This window comes from Pezoporus wallicus, unplaced genomic scaffold, assembly GCF_028554395.1.
Source record: "Pezoporus wallicus isolate ANWC-B61680 ecotype Strahan unplaced genomic scaffold, APGP_CSIRO_Pwel_v1 contig_7073, whole genome shotgun sequence".
Classification (NCBI taxonomy): Eukaryota; Metazoa; Chordata; class Aves; order Psittaciformes; family Psittacidae; genus Pezoporus; species Pezoporus wallicus.
In genome coordinates, this window is record NW_026641326.1 from 3992341 (window position 1) to 4012803 (window position 20463).

General features: G+C 38.6%; 1 protein-coding gene across 1 annotated transcript in view; it reads right to left on the bottom strand.

Moving 5' to 3' along the window:
• The window catches only part of LOC130606504 (contactin-3-like), a 102203-nt gene that overhangs the window by 34111 nt on the left and 47629 nt on the right, over nt 1-20463 (bottom strand). Inside the window, exons 3-6 of the mRNA XM_057422914.1 lie at nt 13746-13841; nt 1733-1936; nt 1323-1425; nt 173-357 (exon numbers count right to left, since the gene is read on the bottom strand). Coding sequence (XP_057278897.1) covers nt 173-357; nt 1323-1425; nt 1733-1936; nt 13746-13841 — 588 coding nt within the window. The remainder of the gene's footprint in view (nt 1-172; nt 358-1322; nt 1426-1732; nt 1937-13745; nt 13842-20463) is intronic.

Sequence of the window (20463 nt, forward strand, 5' to 3'; positions counted from 1 at the left end):
AAACCTGTGCAGAAGTTTTCATTCTTTGCGAACAGTTAAGATGCCATGGATGGATTTTTAAGCACAAATGCTTGGTAGTATTGCAGAAGCTGTAAATCCCAAAGTACCCTAGGGTAGTTTGCATTTCATGTGCAAAGAAGAGTGGGAGACAGGGAGAAAGAAAGTTTCCTACCATAGTAAGTGAGACGCCCTCTTGCAATATTTTTTCCTCTTGAGTTTTCAGTAATACATTCATATAGTCCTGCATCCTCCTGCTGGAAATTAGGGATTTCAATCATGCCATTGGATTTCCTCAGTTTTATTTTACTTGGAAATGGCAGACCATCAGTTCTTCTCCAGTTAATCTGAGGCACAGGGCTAAAGGGAGAATAATGGGATTTTAAACAGCTTTGCATAAAGTATGTGATTGTCAAAATTAGATACTTAACTCAGAAGTGACTAAAAGCTTGTGTTAAAAGTGGTATTCGTACTGTATATGACAGATGGGCAGACACTATGGCAACAGATTTGCATACACCGGTTCTGTTTCATTTGCTGTCATTTGTGATACTGAATTTTTCAAGAATATCTGTGTGAATGTCCGGCAATTTCTTGTAACTCTTCACTGGCTCCCCCTAAGACAGGTGAGATTTACCAGTGACTGCCATGGAAGGAGAATCAAGGCAAGTCTTTTGAAATTCCTATCCTACAACAGTCATTCTCTGATTTTAAAACCTTCACTCACCTAGCTGAGGAGCCAAAGCAATAGCATGGGATCAAGTTATCAATCTGGCACTTACAATTACGAACATCTGACAAAGCTGTCTGCAAATAAACCGCAAAGTGGTACGTAAATACATTTACCGTAACATAAATGCGTTCTCAGATCATTTGTGAAGTAGAAAAGATATCAACTGTGTGTGAAATATCATTCAGAAGTGAAATGCATTTTAATCTTTACTTCAGGTATAAAGGAAGAACAATATTATGACAGCATCAAGTACATTTAACAGTAAAACAGAGACTTCTCACTCACAGACTTCATCTCCTTCTACACAGAGAAAGCTGAGTTAGGTCTAAGGAGATATGCAAAACTGCACTGATATTAAATTTCAAAATAATTTGAAATTAAACGTAAATTCCTGCATTGGCAACATACGCATTTTAGTTCTAAACAAAATCAAGAATTACTCCAAAAATCTGCCCTCTTATCCCAAGGCCATCATTATGATGACCAAAATATGATCTTCAGACCACGTATGACTGCCAGAACTCCGTATCTCTTGTGTAGGTGAACCCTTATGTTGCTTCAACTTTCAGTATGGATGAAGTTGAAAACTTACTTTCCTAGTGCAAAGCATTCTAGCTTCACAGTTGAGCCTTTAGCTGCAGGAAGTGTCTCAGGAAACTGAACTTCTATTTTGGGTTCGTATTCCCCCATCACACCTATAGAAGACAATTGAAAAAGGTATTTTTTAGTTTTAAAAGACTTTTTTCTCACTTTAGTATTGCATCACATTAAAAATCAAGTTTACTTCTCTCACACTCCATTTACAGAGAGAATCATAGGGACCTGCAAGTGAACTCAGTGCCAGGCTTCACAGAGAAAGAGAAGCATGCAACACAAAATACTTTATCTTCTTATAAAGCAATCAATATTCTGAGAATGCATGAAAAGTTACACTGCAAGAGACAAAAACATTCACAGATGACAACTAGATGTATTAGTCACAGCGCAGAAGGGAAGTCATACCATCAGTGCGCAGCACTAGAGGCGTTGGTGACCCCAGAACTTGGCTGTTGGTCACAGTGCTGGTTACAACGCAGGTGTAATTTCCCACATCTGACGGCTCCACTTTGGCTATGTAGAGGTGACCGGTCTCTTGAGATACAAATCGCCGACTGTCCTCTTGCACAAATGATGGATATTCATTGAAGATCCAAGCAAATGACAGTTCTAGTTGGCAATAAAACAAGAAGTAAAGATGTTCGGTAAAGTTTTTCACATTTTTTTTCCTTCAAAGATTAGGTTTTTCATTACCATATTTTACAATACTGTACTGTGTAACGAACAGGACCAGACAGCTAATGACTGTAAAATCTGGATCTCCTCCGGCAGAAGAAAAAGGTAAAAGGAATTCAGTGATTTACGCACAGATAATTTTTTTTTATCTACTATTTGATGTACATGGAAATAAAAGCAGGCAGCAACAATGAGACCACACTTGGCTAAAATGGAAGCATCATTCATTTGAGGGTTGAAACTAGATGATCTTAAGGTCCTTTCCAACCTTAACTATTCTGTGATTCAGTAGCTACTTAACAACTTAGCTAGATGCTTAGCAGATAGAACAGTGTAGGTGTATGCAAGTGAAAGGAATATCAAAAGAAGCATAAATTTCCAGTGGGGCTCAACACGCAACAAATCTGTATTTTTAAAACAAAAATCCATTAAAATTACATTTTAGAAATCTCTGTATATCGTGGCAAAGCAGCCCTCACTACCCTTCATTATGGTCATTAGAAAGGAAAAACCACACTTCAAAAAAAAATAAACTAACATTTGGCAAAAACTGTGTTAGAACTCTGAGCTCTGTGTGTCCAATTTTAATTGCAAAAGCTCCTTCCTGTGTGAGGCCATGTGTTTGTCTCATTCCTATCCTACATTATCAAAGGAAATCAATTTTTAATGGTTTTCCAGGCAAGACATAATCTTTCACCCAAGTTTATAAAAAGCTCACAGCTTCTGCAAGTGCTAATTGGAGACCGTTATAGCTTGATCGACCTGCTGTCATGTTAAAATATCCTGTAGCATTTGCACTGCCCCTACAAAATGGAGATCATCCCTTTTTGCACAGGTTTAATTTGAAAGCGCATAAATTTGGGTACGGCCATGAAATGGAGAACAGGCATCTTCCTAACTGTCAGTATTGAGTACGAATGCAACACTCAGGAAAGTGCTAACAGGGCAACTTAACACAAGGTAGGATTGTGTGGATGAAAAAAACATACAATAAATGAAATTATTAAAATATTTATGGACTGGCTAATGCAGAAACGGCACTAAATAAAAAGGCTTATCATAATTGGATTTAATGCTATCAATATTTAAACTCCTTCCATTAACATAGTTTCACAGGGGCAGTGTGTATGAACAATTAACAGGGTCAGGACTTTTCTCAAGAGTTTAACTTCTGTCATGTTGGGAAGTATTTACTGTTAAAGACCAGCTATCTACCCTTCCAGACTTGCAGCGTGTCTCCTCAGTTGAAACTATGGCTTTTACTGAAAGTTCCTTCCTACATGACAAGAGAATTATAATTAATTTATGGTAAGGAAGGCTAACAAGGATCTGCCAAGTAAAGAAAGGGTAAGTAGCACAGTGGGCAGTAAAACCCTGGGATTTAGCTTGACTTCAGTCAGACTTTTGACAAGTGCCACAAGAGTCCCATAACAAGTCAAAGAATATTCATACAGTCATTACCACCAAGAAAAAACGTACATCTGTTCTTCCATCCTACAACACAAACACCAAGATGTAGCTCTCAATGGTTTGCTGTTGAAGGAAGAGGGCATGCTGAGTTAGTGCTGTGCAGTGGGGAGGTGGCATCTGGACATTGCTCTGGCTGTGGTCTGGCATTATCCTATATCTACTGGCCAGTTCAAATTAATTAAATAATAAATTATACATAATAGTAATAATAATAGTAATAGAGTACACATGGCGAGTTTGAAGGGGACTGCGACCTCTTCAACAGCAAAGATTATATGGTCTTGCTAAATGGGAAAGACCAGAAAATAAAGCATAATTCCATTTCTACAGAGCAGCTGGATGAAGAGGGTGAGCACGAGGCTGCAGGAGAGGCTGTAGACCAAGTTAGGTATCAATTCAAGAACTGTAATTAAAAAACAAATTTACATTTTCAGCTCTACATCAAGCTCAGACATCCACAAGACACAAACGTGTGGGAAGCCAGGCTTTATTGGTTCTGCTATTTATTGACCTACTTGTTTTCCTTAGCACAAACTATTATTTTATTCTTAAAAAAAAAAACAAAAATAAAACAGAAGACATAATTCAAAGCATTCAAAGGGGACAGACATATCTGGGTACACAGCAGGAAAATAAGCAGCTTGATTTAATTCATATTATATTGGGTTAAGTCAAGAGTAAACTCACCGAAATCAATCATTATGATTATGAAAGCCATGCAAAGTGTATTCCAGTTTAATTGGATCCTTCAATAGCCTATGAATAAGCACTCCTGGAAACCTAATTTCCCATTCAAAATATATTTTCATCAACTCTCTCAAAAAAGGAGCAGGGTGTTTCCTTACCAGTGCCCCACAGCCACGCTCGTGTTTTATATTTATTGTACTTTACAAAATTGTATTCTTATTTTCTAAAAAAAAATTCATATTAAACGACTTGTTCCGTGATTTATTGTGTTTACACCATTTGCCTGTTGCTGATCCTAGCGCACCTCAAGGGACATAAACTCCCTCCCTTTCTGTCAATTACAACTTTTCAGTTGATTTCCTGTTATAAATGGAAGCAATATGTCTCTCCTGGGCTTCCTCAAAGATCTAAGCCTTCGCTTTCCAATACATTTTTTCCTTATTTGGTGACCATACGTGGATAAGGTATTGGAAATTACAGTTATTACTCAATTTTTATTTGCTTACTATATCTTGGTTGGCTTTTCCTCTTTATTTTGCATTATTTGATTATTATTTACTGTGCAGTCTACAAGCCACAACGCAGCAGCTTCACGGTGTTCCAGGCAAGCTGTTCCCCTAAGTGTTCAATTAAAAACCGCTTAGAAAATCACCTGTCATTTTTTAACTTAATTTTTACAGAACTCAACACTTAAATCAGCAAGGCCTTTGAGGTCCACCATGGTCACTGTCTGCCATCTACGAGCCATAAAAAAATAACCCAACACATACTTTTATTTCCTATGTTGTTAAAGCAACATAAGGGGGTAAGCCCCACACATGCAGTTTTTAACTGGGTTCAAAGTTAGGCCTTAAGCTCATCTCCATGCTTTTGAAAAGATTGCTTTTAATTGTATTACACATTTTCTCCGAAAGGCTGCAACACATCAGGAGGAGACTGCTGATGGAACCAGGGCAATTTCATTACTGTAAACAGAAGGATGCTGAGGAGGAACTCTTCATTAGGGACTGTAGTGACAGGACAAGGGGTAACGGGTTCAAACTTCAACAGGGGAAGTTTAGATTGGATATAAGGAGGAAGTTCTTTACTGTGAGGGTGGTGAGGCACTGGAATGGGTTGCCCAAGGAAGTTGTGAATGCTCCATCTCTGGTGGTGTTCAAGGCCGGGTTGGACAGAGCCTTGGGTGACATGGTTTAGTGTGCGGTGTCCCTGGCCACAGCAGGGGGTTGGAAGTTGATGATCTTAAGGTCCTTTCCAACCCTAACTATTCTGTGATTCTGTGAAAATCCAAAACTATAAATGAATTCAGCAAAGCAAAAGTTTGGGTGTGAGGGGAAGGCATACGGACATATGACCAGAAGGAGAAGGATGAAGTTTTATCCACCAAATACACAAATTTTACAGGTCATCCCTTGCTCCTTTTGTTCCAGACCATCACTCCTACGTACCTGCTTAATAGTATCTGCTAGCCCCATAATTCACATCTAAATTAGACTTCTAAAATAACCAAAAGTAAATGCTGCGAACAATGTTCTTCTGAAACAGTCTTCATAAACAGTCCTGAGAAGAAATTAAATCACTTGATTTTGAATGCAGCAGACTCACTGAAGTAGAGGTTTTATGTTTTAAAGAAGTTTCCTGTCAGTCACTGATATCCAAATCTATGTTATTTCATACAGTTCTCTTATTCAGATTTTACTATATTCTGTAATTGAGATATAGGGACAAGCTGAAATACCCTAGTATTTTCTGTCTTCAACTGGCACTCTGCCTAACTTGCAGGATGTTATATGGCTTCTAAAAAACTGTGTGCAAAAAAGCAATCAGACAAAATTTAGCAATGACAGAAACTGTAATTAAGGACATTGAAATTGGTAACAACCAGCTACTTTGAATTCTGAATTACCTACCTTAGAGTTAAAAGTAATGGAAAAGTAACACTGATTTTGAGGGGATAATTGACAGATTTCATAATTAAGGAAGAAACCAATTAGCTCATCATTTGGCCCAGTTTCAGCTCAAACTGTGACGAAATGTCAGAAAATAGAGAAAAGCCTCTTGCTTTGTGGATGAACATCACCCAGGAAGGCATAAGCTCTCGAGGCACAGACAGGAAGCAATCGTGTGTGGTTCTGTGGGCAGCCACACGCAGTCATCACTGCTGAGGACAGCTCTGCATGCCTGCCTGCAAAGGAACCCCTAGGAAAGTGCCAACAAAGTATTTAAAAGTAGGAAATTAATCTGCATGAGGTGAAAGTGCATCAGGCTCCCAGGGGACGCTCTTAACCTTGATGCAAACCAGCCTTAGTGCACTGTAGCCTAACCCTCAATACGATTACACTATGTTCTATCTTACATATACTACCTTCAAACATATCATTAACTACTTTTCCTACTTGGGCAAACTCTAGCTGTTTTATTCCACTTAGTTTTCTGCCTCAAGTAGCCTATCCTTCCTTTGGCAAGCCAGCACAACCAGCTGCAACTGGACTTTAGCCAAGAAAATAGGTAATACTTTATTTCTGCCATAAAATAAATCACATCTTTGGGCTTTTTTGCAAACATTGAAGGATGTTTTCAAATAAAAATCTTATCTACCTCAGGCAAAAGACAAGGTTAAAATAGGTGTAATGTCCTCCCAGTGTGGGGAAAATGATTTGGAGATTTATGCATGCTTCTGAAATTCACCCCCAAACCCTTTAGAACAATTCCCTTCTTTTGGCTGAAGATGTTTTTGTTCATGCAAAATGCAAATTCCATGATGGGAATCCAAGCCCAGCTACAAAAAGTGACGAATATATCCTGAGAAATTCACTGTATTCCAGAGTGCAATGGAAACACTGACTGGAAATAGGCCATTAACCATTTTGGCATAAAAGGTGAATTATTTTATAGATAAAATAAAACAGATCAATATTCAGCATGCTCTGCAGGTAATCAGGCATTAACTTCTGTGTATGGAATAACCCAAACCAACGAGAGCAGTGCAAGATACCTATGTAATATCCTGCAATTTCAGTCTACACATTTAATGAGAATATTAAAATGTTTTAGCTGAAATCAAAAGGTTCCTACTTCAGGCTAATACCTAATTTTCATTTTTAAATGGAATGTGGTCAGAGTCCACTCATTCTCTCGTTTAGAAATGAGCTGGTGTGATGTAAATAAAATATGTGATTCTTTACACATAGTTACAGCATAAAATGTATTTATCTTTACTGCCTCCTACCCATACCACAACCACAGAACAGGCCCAGGAGGAATTGCACACACTGCTCTGTGATCTGTCACTGGCTGCCACTGGTGGCAAAGCTCTGGTGATGTAGAACAGCCCACTGAAGGTCTGCCTTCTCTACACTCAAGTTTTTACTAAGTCTTTCAAAGCAGCATTGAAAGCAAAGCACAGCATTCTAATTAAAACAAACATTTCTAAGCTCATCCTTGTGAAACACAGATGTGCCAGCCTGGCAAGTGTTGTTTTGTTAATACCAGAAAAACCCTCACAGTAAATAGATTTCCAAACAGCACATCCACTGGAAAAGCAGCTCAGTGACACAGCTCTGCCTGCTGTCTGCCTTTTCACTCCTGCTCTCCTGTCACACAGGGGATTTGACCATTAGTCAGTGCTGCTTCAAACTGAACTTGACCTTCTAACATCAAAGTGCCCCTTAACTGGCAGGTTAAATGTTCCTTAGTGCTCCAAAGGAAATCCAGATGCTAATGGGAAAGTCAAAGAAAATGCTTTTCTACATTTAGTTTTTGGTGCTGAGTAAAAACTCAGTTTGGCTTCCCCTGTGGTTGTGCTGGATGATGATGGATTAGATTCTCTTTATGACACCTCTGAACTGTTTCAGACTAGCTGTGTCACTCAATGTATACAGGCTCCGACCAAATCGCCTCTACTTTGGAAGTATGCAGCAGAGTAAGAAACTGCTTTAGGAAGCAATATTTAAATACATACCCATTAGCCATATCCATTTCAAATGACAAATTGTTCTTTTAATCACCTCCCTATAACTTTATATTTAATTGCTCAGAGCATTTCTAACAACTCTGTTGTGCTTTTTCAGTAGTTGAAAGTATTTTAAAATTGCTTCCTGCCTGTAATAATTTTGAGGCTAAAAAGATCACAGTTTAGTTTATTGCTCAACTGATTTCTTCTGAATGCTAAATATTAAGAAGATAAACTAAAGGAAACTAATGGAAATCCCCCAGTGTAAATTTTCCAAGGAATGCACTAATGTTGGTAGGTGGAAGTGGTAATTAGTGACAATTTTTATTTGGTTGTCTTGCACTGATATAGGAGAAGGTACTTGGTAAACCCTGCAAAAACCAAAAATCACTTTCAGTACTCTTAAGGAGTGTAATGATCAGCTCCAGCTGTGTGCTGGGACCACAGCCATCTCCCTTCTGCCTCTTCCTAATCAATTACTCTGCTTCCAAAGAAAAACTCTAATATTTTAGTAGAGAAAATAAAGAGCCGGGGGAGAAACCCCCCTCAGGAACAGTTTAGGATAAAAATAATCTTGGTAGAGGGCCAAACGCAGTTATTTTCTACAAGTTTCTCTTCTTTTCCCCAAGGCATACTTCAGATACCTGGGATGAGCCAAGTGAAAAAGCTTGAACAGAATTTTTTTCTTGCAATTTAGTTCATCCTAATCTACCCGTCCCTCTTTCTTTCCATCCCCAACCCCTTCTTCCAACAAACACCCCAACAGCAAGAGGCACAGCTTCCCATTAAAATGCTCTAATCCCATACCAATGCCTCTTTCAGTTTGTTCAGGAAAGAGGGCTAATGAGAGCCAGCCTCAGCAATAAAGTGCACACCCCAAAGTCTTTTGAGGTCTTCTGGAGTGCCCACGAACATTTGGTTGATAAAAATTGTGCAGTATTATTCCCACAAAAGCCTGTGCTACTCTTTGCTCACTCTGACAGCAGCTACATTATACATGCTGCTACTGTATGTACTTAACTCTTGGTGCATCTTTAGTGGAAACCAAATGCACTGCAGACAGGAAAAGCTGATCCAATCTTATGCAAAACTCCTCCCTGGGCTATCGGTGAAACTGGAGCACAGGTTTATCAAAAGAAAGTGTTTTGGAAAGACTGTATTTGATAAAGTGCAGAACAGACAGAGAATCTCTGTAGGATTGGTTTGTTACCAGTGGTAAAAATAATGCTCTGACAGATAGAAATCACTGTAAAACCCAGCTGTGAATGGGTATTACTGTCCCTCATACGGACAAATGTAAGTGCCTCTTGGGTACCATTTGATTTCAAACTGTCAGCTGAAATTTGTGCAGATGAGGATGACAACACCAGCAGGACTATTGCAAAATATATTTTTAAATAAAAATACCATTTCTCCCTGGCAGATTGAGAACAGCTCGACAACACTACGGAACCAGTTTTATGGCCATTGCTTTTACAATATTCAGCGTACTAGCCTCTTTAGAATCCATTTTTGTGCAAAGACCTCATAATATGCCTACTGAAAGTATGATTTATTGCTCTTGCCCAGATAGGTGTCATCCACAATCTACAACAAAACAAAAAGTATAAGTGGAAAACCAGGGTGTTTTCAACCTTCTGAAACTGGAATTTTTGGAATCCTATCAGTTTGGTTTTGCTTTGCTTTAAGGGTATGAACTGCTTCCAAAGCCAAATTAAGTAAAATTAATTCCATTTACAGGAAAAAAAAAACAAACAAACCCAGTATTTTGATATTCAGGAGTTGCAGAAAAATAATCAAAGCATCAAAATATTTCTGGCACGAGATACTTTCCACACCATGTTATTCATGAATAGCATAGACTTGCTGGAACATGTAGGTCTCCAAATGGTGATACAAGAGACATTAGCAAAAATTTGCAAGTCTAAATACTAATTTGCAAGAGACATGACATTATTCATGGAATGACTTGTCATACCAAACAGTGAGCAATAAATTGGGTCCTAGGTTTTCATGATCTAATATTTCCTGTTAGCATGTCACAACTTTAAAAAGATATGCTATAAGCTAAATTGATCCCTATCCTTCAAATATGGCCTCGTTTATTAATTAGGTCCACATTTATCAGGGCATGGTAGTAAGATGGAGCACACATTTCTGCTTTATATGTAGAAATATCCTGGCCATGTTGCATGAAATAGGAACACTGAGGCTAATCATGACTATAAGTTAAATAGAATTTCCTTGCAACTTTCAAGCAACAGCTTGTCAGCTCCCCACTGTTCTTGCCATTTACTGAAGTTCTTGCGGGTTACGGTCATATTCCACGTAGTAACAAGGTAACAGGGAGTATATCCACCAACATAAGTCTAATGCCCGTTTTCTCCAAGCAAGCCTTAATTCTTTGAAATAACTGAATAACTATCAAGCAAATCTTCACTTCTACCATTAAAAAAAAACAACCCGTCTTTTCCTCTGTGTATAAAGCAGCTCTTGACCCACCACAGACAACAGAAAAGGACTATGGCTCATTGCTTCCTCCCCTCCTAAAAAGCAGAATATACCTCTTAGTCCAAAATTAATGCCAGAGCAGTAAAACTGACTCTATTAAACAAATACAAATCACAATATATAACAAACAGAAATAACTGAAGACAAGCTACATGATAATCAAGGTACACACACAGTAGTAACAGTAGGTAAAACACTAAAGGAACTCGCAGATTTGCTTTACTTTGGGCTTTGCCACTCCTTAGATACCAATTTTGGAACAAAATCAATACCAGAGAAAAATCATTTTTAGCTCTCCATATGCCTAGCCTTCTCTGTTCCTGGCAGGATGGAAAAAATTAGCATCGCATGAATGCTTTATAGCTGGCTGCATGTTAAGTGTGCCCAATATTAAGTTTTGTATGTTGAGATGTTTGTTATAGCAACAGTCCTTTAAAACCATCAAGACGTAACAGTAACCCAGTAAAAAGTGAAAATAGCTGTAGAGACTTCAGTCAAATTTAGTGGTTATAACAACTGAAGAAGATGGCAGGAGTTCTACATAAGTCAATTTTAGATGTCAGATTATCTCCAGTATGTGGGTGAGAGGACTTACTGATCTGCGGAGAACACAGGGTATTTTAACAGGCTCTCTGTAACAAAATTAAAATTATATACAGAAGTATGGTCATGCAGAACGATGACAGATGACCATCTTAATTATCCAAAACTCACTGCTTAATTATAATACAACATACATTATCCAACACAAAACTCAGTTGAATTAGTAAGATATTTAGGGGGAAGTCTAAACACAGAGGCAGCCATTTATTCCATCTCCCATACAGCAAATTTCCAACAAGACTGTTAAAAAAGATGAAATGCACTAACTCTAAAGAAAATATTCTTGTGGTTTGCCACATAGCTCATGTTTAATGGCAGAAATGTAAAACTGATCGGAGCACCCTCAACTGGAAATACTGAGCACCATCTTCCTCCCATCGCACACAAACAGCCAACACAGAAACAAAGCTAAAATACAAGCTCAGGATAGGAGTTAATGTGTACAAGCTTAAATAAAGTTTAATTTTGGTTTAAATGATACACGCCCATACCCTGATGGAACTGGAACTGCAACCTCCAAAGGAACGAAGTATGGCTAACCACGTGAATAATTTGCTCCCCACTGAAGGAGGATATTCCTTATCACTTATGTAAATACACGTGGCTAAGATAAGCCAACAACAACAAAAAAATATGCCATATTGCAGAGGGGAAGGAGTTTCCTATTTATCCATACTATGAACTGGTTATTTCTTTTGGGATGAACATCGGTCACTATTGTAACTGGGATGCTGTATATGGAGGAATAATCCCCATTTAATCCATCTCTTCTTGAAGACTTCTTACTAAGAATATAAAACATAAGCGCAATTAAGCTAGCAAGAACTTAGAAATTACACGAACATGACAGAATATTAAAGAACAATATTTTGGAGGTTAAGAGAAAAAGTATTTGAGAAGGTTTTTACAATTAGTATTTTCTGAAATTATTCAATAACTCCATTCAACAAATACAGAATCAAAGAAAAAAGGGTCTGGAAAGGGCTGAACAGCCCTCAGGCCAGGTCAGCTGTTCCTAAACCATTCCTGCTATTCATAATAAACTAGCTTTGCTTAATGGATAGATATTTTATCTAAGGCTTACCAACCTGCATTCTACCACACCAGATCTAAAGGCACTCTATGTTTGATGTCACTGCTGTAGGTATATTTTAGTAAAGAAAGAAGAGGAAGGAATTCTTCCACTTGGCCCCATGTTGCCTGAAAACTTTACTGGTTAATCCTCCATCCCTCAGACGAATCCAAGGACCTTACATAATTCTGGTACCAACCCCCAATTCCACTTGATAACTCAGGGAGCCCTCAGCTCTCTCCTTTTTTTGCACAAATAACACAGCGTGGGGGTGTCAATCATACACCATCTGCTGACTGCAAAATAAATTCTCACCTCTTCCACGTGTTGATTTAAACCACTGTTCTTCGCAATGTGAGCATGTTTTATATCACCTCCTGTTCAACACTTCAAACTTGAACATTGCCAGAGTCAGGCAAAGTTGTAGTCAGTTTGGCAGTCACCTCTGGGTGTATACCCATGCAAGAGATGTGAGTATACGAAAGGCTGGGGTAATATGGTCTTTAGACTGCACAGAGAAGCAAATTTCAATCATTCTAATTCTTATAGATAGCTGGGAGAATAACCCATTTTCTCAGCAACTGAAAAGACAAAGCTGTTGCAAGGCTACAAAGATGATTTAAGAGTACGTATCAGTTTAGAGAAAGAAAAATTCTGCAAGCTCAGACAGTTGTAAAATTGCCACTTTATAGCTGTGTCTGCTTGGACTCCGCCAAATTTAAGAGGCCACAATACCTATATTATTCTAGTCAATGTTTAGCTTGTATTACCTTGTCTTTGCAATCAAATCTAATGTTTTAACATCACAGCCCTTCCGTAATGAGACTCCACATCAATTAAAAACAAATAAACCTAGTTCCTTTCAAATATTGCTTGAGGTTCAATAGCAATTAGTCAAAGACTGGAGACGAAGAATGAATGATAAAGTGTACGGGCAATTTCTGGTCCAGCAAGTATCCACACAGGCAGTTTTGTCACCCCTCTCAAGACAGCAGTGTTTTAAATTATGCCCGCATCATTACATTACACTAAGAAACGTCTTGATTGCAAGAACATAGGCAGATACCAGCATAATTAAAGAAAACAATCTACTCTTTGCAATTGTCTACACGTAGAAAAAGCTAGATTCACTGAGGCTTGGTAACTGTGATTGGGCAGAATTTAATTCCAGAAAAAAACTCAATTAATTACTAGAAATATCATAAAAATCAGACACGTTAAGTGCACAAGAATTACTAGGAACTAGAAAGGCATTTCAAGATATAAGTAAATCCTCTTAAGTATTTCCCTCCCCCTCTTCTGGTTTTATTCTTCTTCTCTGTATTTACTTCACAAACCAGATTTTATCTTGCTCTCTCTGAAAGATCTCCCTTCTGCATTTCCAGGGAGATATTCCACTTTACAGTCAATCCGCTCTGGTTGAAGCACAAAGCCTGGAAGGTCCTTACCTCCTGCCCGGGGGGGTGGTCCGCAGAGCAGCACGACTCCCTGCCCCTCTCGAACTGACACGGCACTTCTTATTTTCGTCCTGGAGTTTTCAAGATCTGTTTTTGAAAGGAAGGTGAAGTGGATATTAGGAAGCAGAAAAGACTTAAACATACAGGAGCTTCAAGTTCTCAAATCCCGGAATCACATCTCTTTGTATACCACTAACTTCAGCAATTTCAGCGGACTGGTTGCAAAAGAAATCACTGATCAACACAAGGAAGGATGCCAGAATTAGGATTGAAGTCAACTAATTTATGAGAACATGACTTAACAGATAGCATGGAGAATTTTATTCTTACACTAGGCTTATGCGACTGTAATTTTGATCATGAAAAAGGAGCCATAAGTGTAACTTAATAATAGGTCCATAAGCCACTGTTTCTTCCAAAATGAAGGCTCTGATGGAAATAGCATCACAAGCCAAATGAGCTCCCATAGCCAACCGTAAAATAACACTAATAGCACAGCTATTCAGGAACCGGATATCTGTCTTTTAAAACAGAAAACCCTCGACCATCTCCCTGCAGCCTAATCCCCGTAACATTGCTAAACTCTGTGAAGGCATGGACTTTGCACATCAGTGTACTAAACAGTGATCTGCTCTGTCTGGCTCTAGGTCTTCTGTGATCACTTTAAGCTGTATAAGAAGGGAAACAAATGCTACCATGTGTAAATAGGCAAATATTTTATCACAAATCTATACTAACTTTCCCTTTAACTGGTGACTCAAGATCCAAGAAAGTATGGCCCCGTTATAGCCCTGAATTAAGCTAGATGTGACATGCAATACAGAGATCAAGACTCTACGCTTTTTCCATGAATAAACAACTTCTTTTCATAATAAAACCAAAGAGGAGAAAAATCGAAAAACTGTCTGTTTATAACCTTTTACAGGACACTAACACACAGCTTCAAAATAAGGCTGTTTTTATAGCCAAGCATAAGAGAAGTAGTGAATTGACCAACAGTAGCTATTTCCCAAAATAGAGTATCTTTTAATATTGAAAAGCAACAGCTGTTACAGTCAGAAAACTGAAGAACAATTAGAATTTCAATGCTTCATTTAAAAAAAATACATTTAATGCTGCAATAAGATATTGCTGTATTAGTCTTTGTTACTGCACATAAAGCTCATAAGAGGGTTTCTTAAAAAGCCTATTTTCAGCTTTTCAACTAAATTTCTTTGCAGGTAGGTATCAAAGGCCTACCTTTTCATGCACAGAATAAATTGTGAACCTTCTGCTGGACATGTTGTGGAGGTCACATACAACCACAGCCAAACTGATTTCACCAGATCGAAATAGCATGCCCTGCAATTTGTTTCAGGCCCTTAAGCATCTTTTTCTCTGCCCTCCGTAACAATACAGATTGATTACCCACCCCAACACAATTCCCCTGAGTCAGGAAAGGAAGAGCCAAGAGCTGACGGTGTCCCAGAGGACACACGCTGTTCTATATTGGGATGAAAAGAGCTATGCAGTTTGGACTTTAAGATCTACAAAAAGAAAAAAAAATCCATTTACATACACAAGGAATTGCGCCCAAATTTTACCCCCTCACCTCACAAGCACTGTGGGCCATAAATCTTGCATAATACACATAATCTCTGTAATTAAAATGGAATTATTCATATCACTGCTTTCTAACCACACGTGTTCTTTTACTGCAAATACAGACCTTCAGAAACTCTGATATCTTTGTGCTGCCCGACACACCATACGAGCAGGATGGGATTGGGCTGGGAGCACCCCTGGAAGGGATGTGACCTGGGAACATGCCGAGGCATTCAGAAAGGCATATCCTTATCATCCCGCAGGTACTCAGTGGGACCAACCACAGCTCTGCAGTCTGATCTGTTGCAATGTTGTACTGCAGAAGTTATTAATCACTGATTGCAGATGAAGACTGCTGTCACAGGGGAATAGTTTTTTTGGGAAACAAGCAGCAATGCAAAATCCATCAGAAAATGAAGGATATGAACTATGCTACAATGAAAGAGTAATTTGTCACTAATTATCAGGAAGCTCTCCATCCTACCTTCTAGAGCGGCGCAAGTACCAGACTAATCATGCAGCTGCAGAAATATCATCACTTAATTCATTTATATACTTGTATATTCTCTTGACACATTGCCTGGCACCACTCTGAAAATAACTAACACTCACCATGCAAAATAATATGAGTTAATTCGCTACTAGCACTATACAACAAAGTCCGAACCTCTGACCTTGGAAAGTACTTGCTGCTTACATGCAAGATTCTAGTCTGATTTTCAGGCATCTTTGTAGCATACTCAAGTATTAAAGGTCAAAGCCAGTTGTGTTTGGTAGAATAGCAGCAGAGATTATTTGGTTCTGTTTTTTTTTTCTTGTATTTTTTTTTCACTAATAAAGCCAGTGTTCTAACTGCAGTAACACCAGGGAGTAGTGCTGTATCTTCTAACAAAACTTGGTATTGCATGAAATCATTGGGAAGGAACATTAAGTTCTCGGAAAACTGACAGGGTAAATAAAATGTCACAAAAGGTGGGCAAACAATGGAAATGACTGTTTACATTTCAGAGATGGATTTATATCTCTGAATCTAAAGGCTCTTACTCTGCTGAAATGTCTTAATAGATAAAATAAAACTGGAAACAAAGGATGAGGATAGGAACAGAAGATAGTTTTGAGAAGTGATGAGTGACAACAGGACTTCTTTTCCAGCACCCCAAGGGATAGCAATATCCCATTGGTTTGAAAGAAAAGGGCAAAACCATATATATACATGTATATACATATATATACACACACATATATACATATATATACACACACACACGGGTTGTCTAATCAGATGTTTAAAATTCCATCTACTTTCTCAAACTGGTCACCTAAATAAAGCTTTTTCATTAGTTTCTCTTGCCTACATGATTGCCTGTAATCATAACACTGAAATTATTTTGGTAAAAATGTTACAAATATCTGACTTCACAAGGAGGAAGAGGAAAAGAAAAAAACAAAACATCCAACTTAAAACCAGTCCAGAACTGTGTAAATTAAGTGGGTTTTATTGCCTGGTTATAGTTTGCTATATAGAAGAAAGTTTAAAATTCGCAACTTAGACTTTCCTGACTCCTGAAAAAGCATTTTCTTCTCCCTTCCCCTGCATATTTGCCTCATTTCTTTAGTACCAAGTACATAAAGTTAAATTCACTGAACTACACATGCCATTGCAGTAAAATGGGAGCAAGAAAACGTAACTCAGCTTTATTGAAAAGTCTTTTATTTTGGCCAAGAAGGAGAACAATAAACATGTTCTTGCACACACAAACAGCAAGGATATGAAAACCACATATTCCAGTAGGTTCTTCCCTTCCACTTCGTAAATTAAGTCTCAAGCACAATACTAAGAAGCATTTCGAAACACAGAGTAACAGTAACATTAGCATCATACCCTGTAATACCCATTTTATGTATTTGGAACAGAAGCATTTAAAAGTTCATGTGATATTTATGACAATTAAGAGATGCGGGTTTGTGAACTTTGGAGGGGAAAAGAATACATTACATAGAGCATCCGTACAAGGTAAAACAGACCTTGTTCTTGTCTGACATCAACATGCGAGAAAGAATTAAAAACAACTTCATCTGCACAACGCATGCCTGCTGACTGCAATCACTGCAGTTCACTGCAAGTACCTTCTAGAACATTTCTGGCTTCTGTAACCTTGCATAATCAAGGAAGGTAAGCAAATGGATCACAGAAGATCAGATCAAATGCTATGCCTATGCTTTGAAAAGGCACAGAATACCCTGTTACAAAAAATCCAGAGAAGTTTTGACTGCAAAGCTGCTCCAGACACATGACTCACAGCTTGTGGCAGCACTGAATTGTATCACATTTCCCAAGTAACCTATGCGATGTTCGACCCCTAGTTACACATATCTCTACACAGGGTCTCCAAAGGATTAGTAGAAGCTACTAAAAATATACCAACTTCTAATTATTTGGTTGTTGTTTAAGTACTGCACATGACACATTCACTCCCTGGAGAGAAAGGGGACTCGGTAGGTCTCCAACTCCAAGCCCAGCGACATCGAAGTATCTTACTACACTTACATCAATTGATATGTATTGTCAACATAGTTTATTAACAATCTGACCGTGTATTGATAATTGCAGAACAAGGGTTCATGCTCTACAAACATAATCATCCCAAGAGCCACTAAAATATTTATTTCATTACTTCATTAGACTCATTATTATTAAAAGCAGCCAAACTTGTTAAACATGCTTTATGTATAATTCCGCACTGGTAGCATGTTCAAGTACCTAAATGAGTCAGACAACCAATTCTTAACTGTTTTCCTGAATAGGCAATTCCGATGTAGGGACTTAGCTTGATGTCAGCACATAATGAAGCACTAATTCGCAACCCGCTCACCCTGGTAGAAGTCACATTATTAAAAAGAAATTAAATACCAGTCTCTCAGCTCTTAAGGAAACATAACAGCCTCAGTGTGCTGTAATAGCTACCTTGGTAATGACACCTTCTGGAGAAAACAGAGTAAGACAAATTTGTTTCTTCACCACCACCTAAATTGCATATATGCAATATAAGAACTCATCTTCCCCACGGTTCTACCTCCCCAAATTAGCTATACAGAAGCAATTCCATGGCTATTGATTTTTATACTACTTTAGAGAAATACCAGAAACTGAATGCATACTTGGCATAATTATAAGTTTCCTAAAAATACATGTGTCCCCTTAACAGAATAGTCGGAATACATGGCCTGTTAACCCCAACAGATTGCCTGCAGACATAGAGAACTTGGAGAAAGCACAGAGCTCACATGAAGCAAGTGAGACTTTCTGCTGCTTTCCCTGAGCTTCAGATCAAGCCCAGGGGAATCGTGCTGGGGTGGGAGGGGGGGATAAGACCAAAAATTATCTCTGTAAGCATCAATTGCTGGAGTTAGAGAGGAGAAAAATATTAACAGTGCAAAAGTGAACATTACTTAAAGCACACAAGGAATGAGGGTGATTTGTCACTCGAGAAGAGATTCACTGGCTACTGGGGAACCATCTCCACAGTTTCATTTTTGTCAGGTTGGTGTTGCAGTGAAATCATATCATTTCACAGCAACCTCTACAAAATCTCTTAATGCTGTGACACACTGCTGAACTTCCATTTTATGGTATGACATTTATCTGTACGAAGGCAACAGTACAGCAGGTTACACCACACAGTGCAGTGTATTTTTAAAATCCCACTGTGGAAAGGGGAACATACTTCTGCAGCCCTGTGCCTGCAGCCAAGGATGTCAGAGGCATTCTAAGCCCCAAAAGCTCCAGGAAAGGACAAGCAGAAACAACCTCCCACCCTGAAGGCATGTTTTATTCACAACCTATTACTTAGACAACTGAGTTTTTAGTTTGAAATACTGCTCCTGTCTCTGCTCACATGACACTAATCTCATTCAGCAAAGCCCATCCAAGACTGTGTTCTCACATCCATAGAAATATTGTCAATAAAATGCAATAAACTTCCACATAGAGAATACAGGTGAAGGAAGAGACCCTGCAGGTTGTTTCCGTTGCGTGAAAAGCAGAAATCGAACAAGTGAATCACTCTGGGCTTAAGGGTCTGCCGGAGCCCGTTCCAGGGAACAGCACCAAGAACTTGCAACACTTTTAAACTCTTCCCCTCCCCTTAAATCACTTGGGGTTCAGCAAGAAAAGAAAACCAGGAAAGAAATAAACAGTCTTATACCAGTTAAACAGGAATCATTTGAAAGTCACACAGCAAAGCCTGTGCTGTATAAAAACAAATAGGAAAAGCTAACAGGAAACTGGCACGGATGTATCAGAGTGCTTTTGTGGGCTGTGTGGAACGGAAGGAAGAGACCAGAGACAGCAGAGGAAAAAAAAAAAAAAAGCAGTAAAGGAACATGAATTGCATGAAAGTTGAGTCAACATCTGATGAGCAGGGAATTTTTTAAACCTGCTTTGCACTGGCAAAAATGACCTGACCAGGACAAAAAAGAGTGTTACACAGGAAATGCGTGTTTTGAAAGAAAAACATTCTCCAGCAGGTATTCCCAAAAGTATGCCTTCCATAAATTCATACTATCTGGGAATCGCCACTCAACTCCAGGCAAACACAGCATTGAACAAAGCAATTCAAGCAATTTGAGAAATGTCTCGGGAGGGAAGGATGTTTGCTCAAGGAAATTATACCATAGCCAAGTTCACAAATGCAACACGGATTCCTTCCCCTCTAACACTTGCCCAAAACAAACCCTAAAAATACCCTGACAAGCTACAAAGCACCTCCATTAGTAACCACTCTTGACCACAAAGCAGTTTCACTGCTGAAGAACACCAGGTTATTCACGTTTTAATAGGTAAACTGATGGCTAAATGCTTTGCCAGATTTAGGTCTAATTACCTAAAGGTTTGTTTAGTTATTAAGTAAGTGGCAGTGCTTCCAAGAAGACCTCTCTATAAATAAATAAATCAATGAAATCCATCCTGTAACAGTTCAGTTTTGAAGCACTGGGAACATGCTGACAACAACAGGAGTTTTTTTCCTGCTGTTTACTTCACTCCTTTACCTTTCCAAAGACAGCCACCTTCCTTAAAGGAATGGATGGATTCTCCCACAGGTATTATAGAATATCGCTGGGTTGT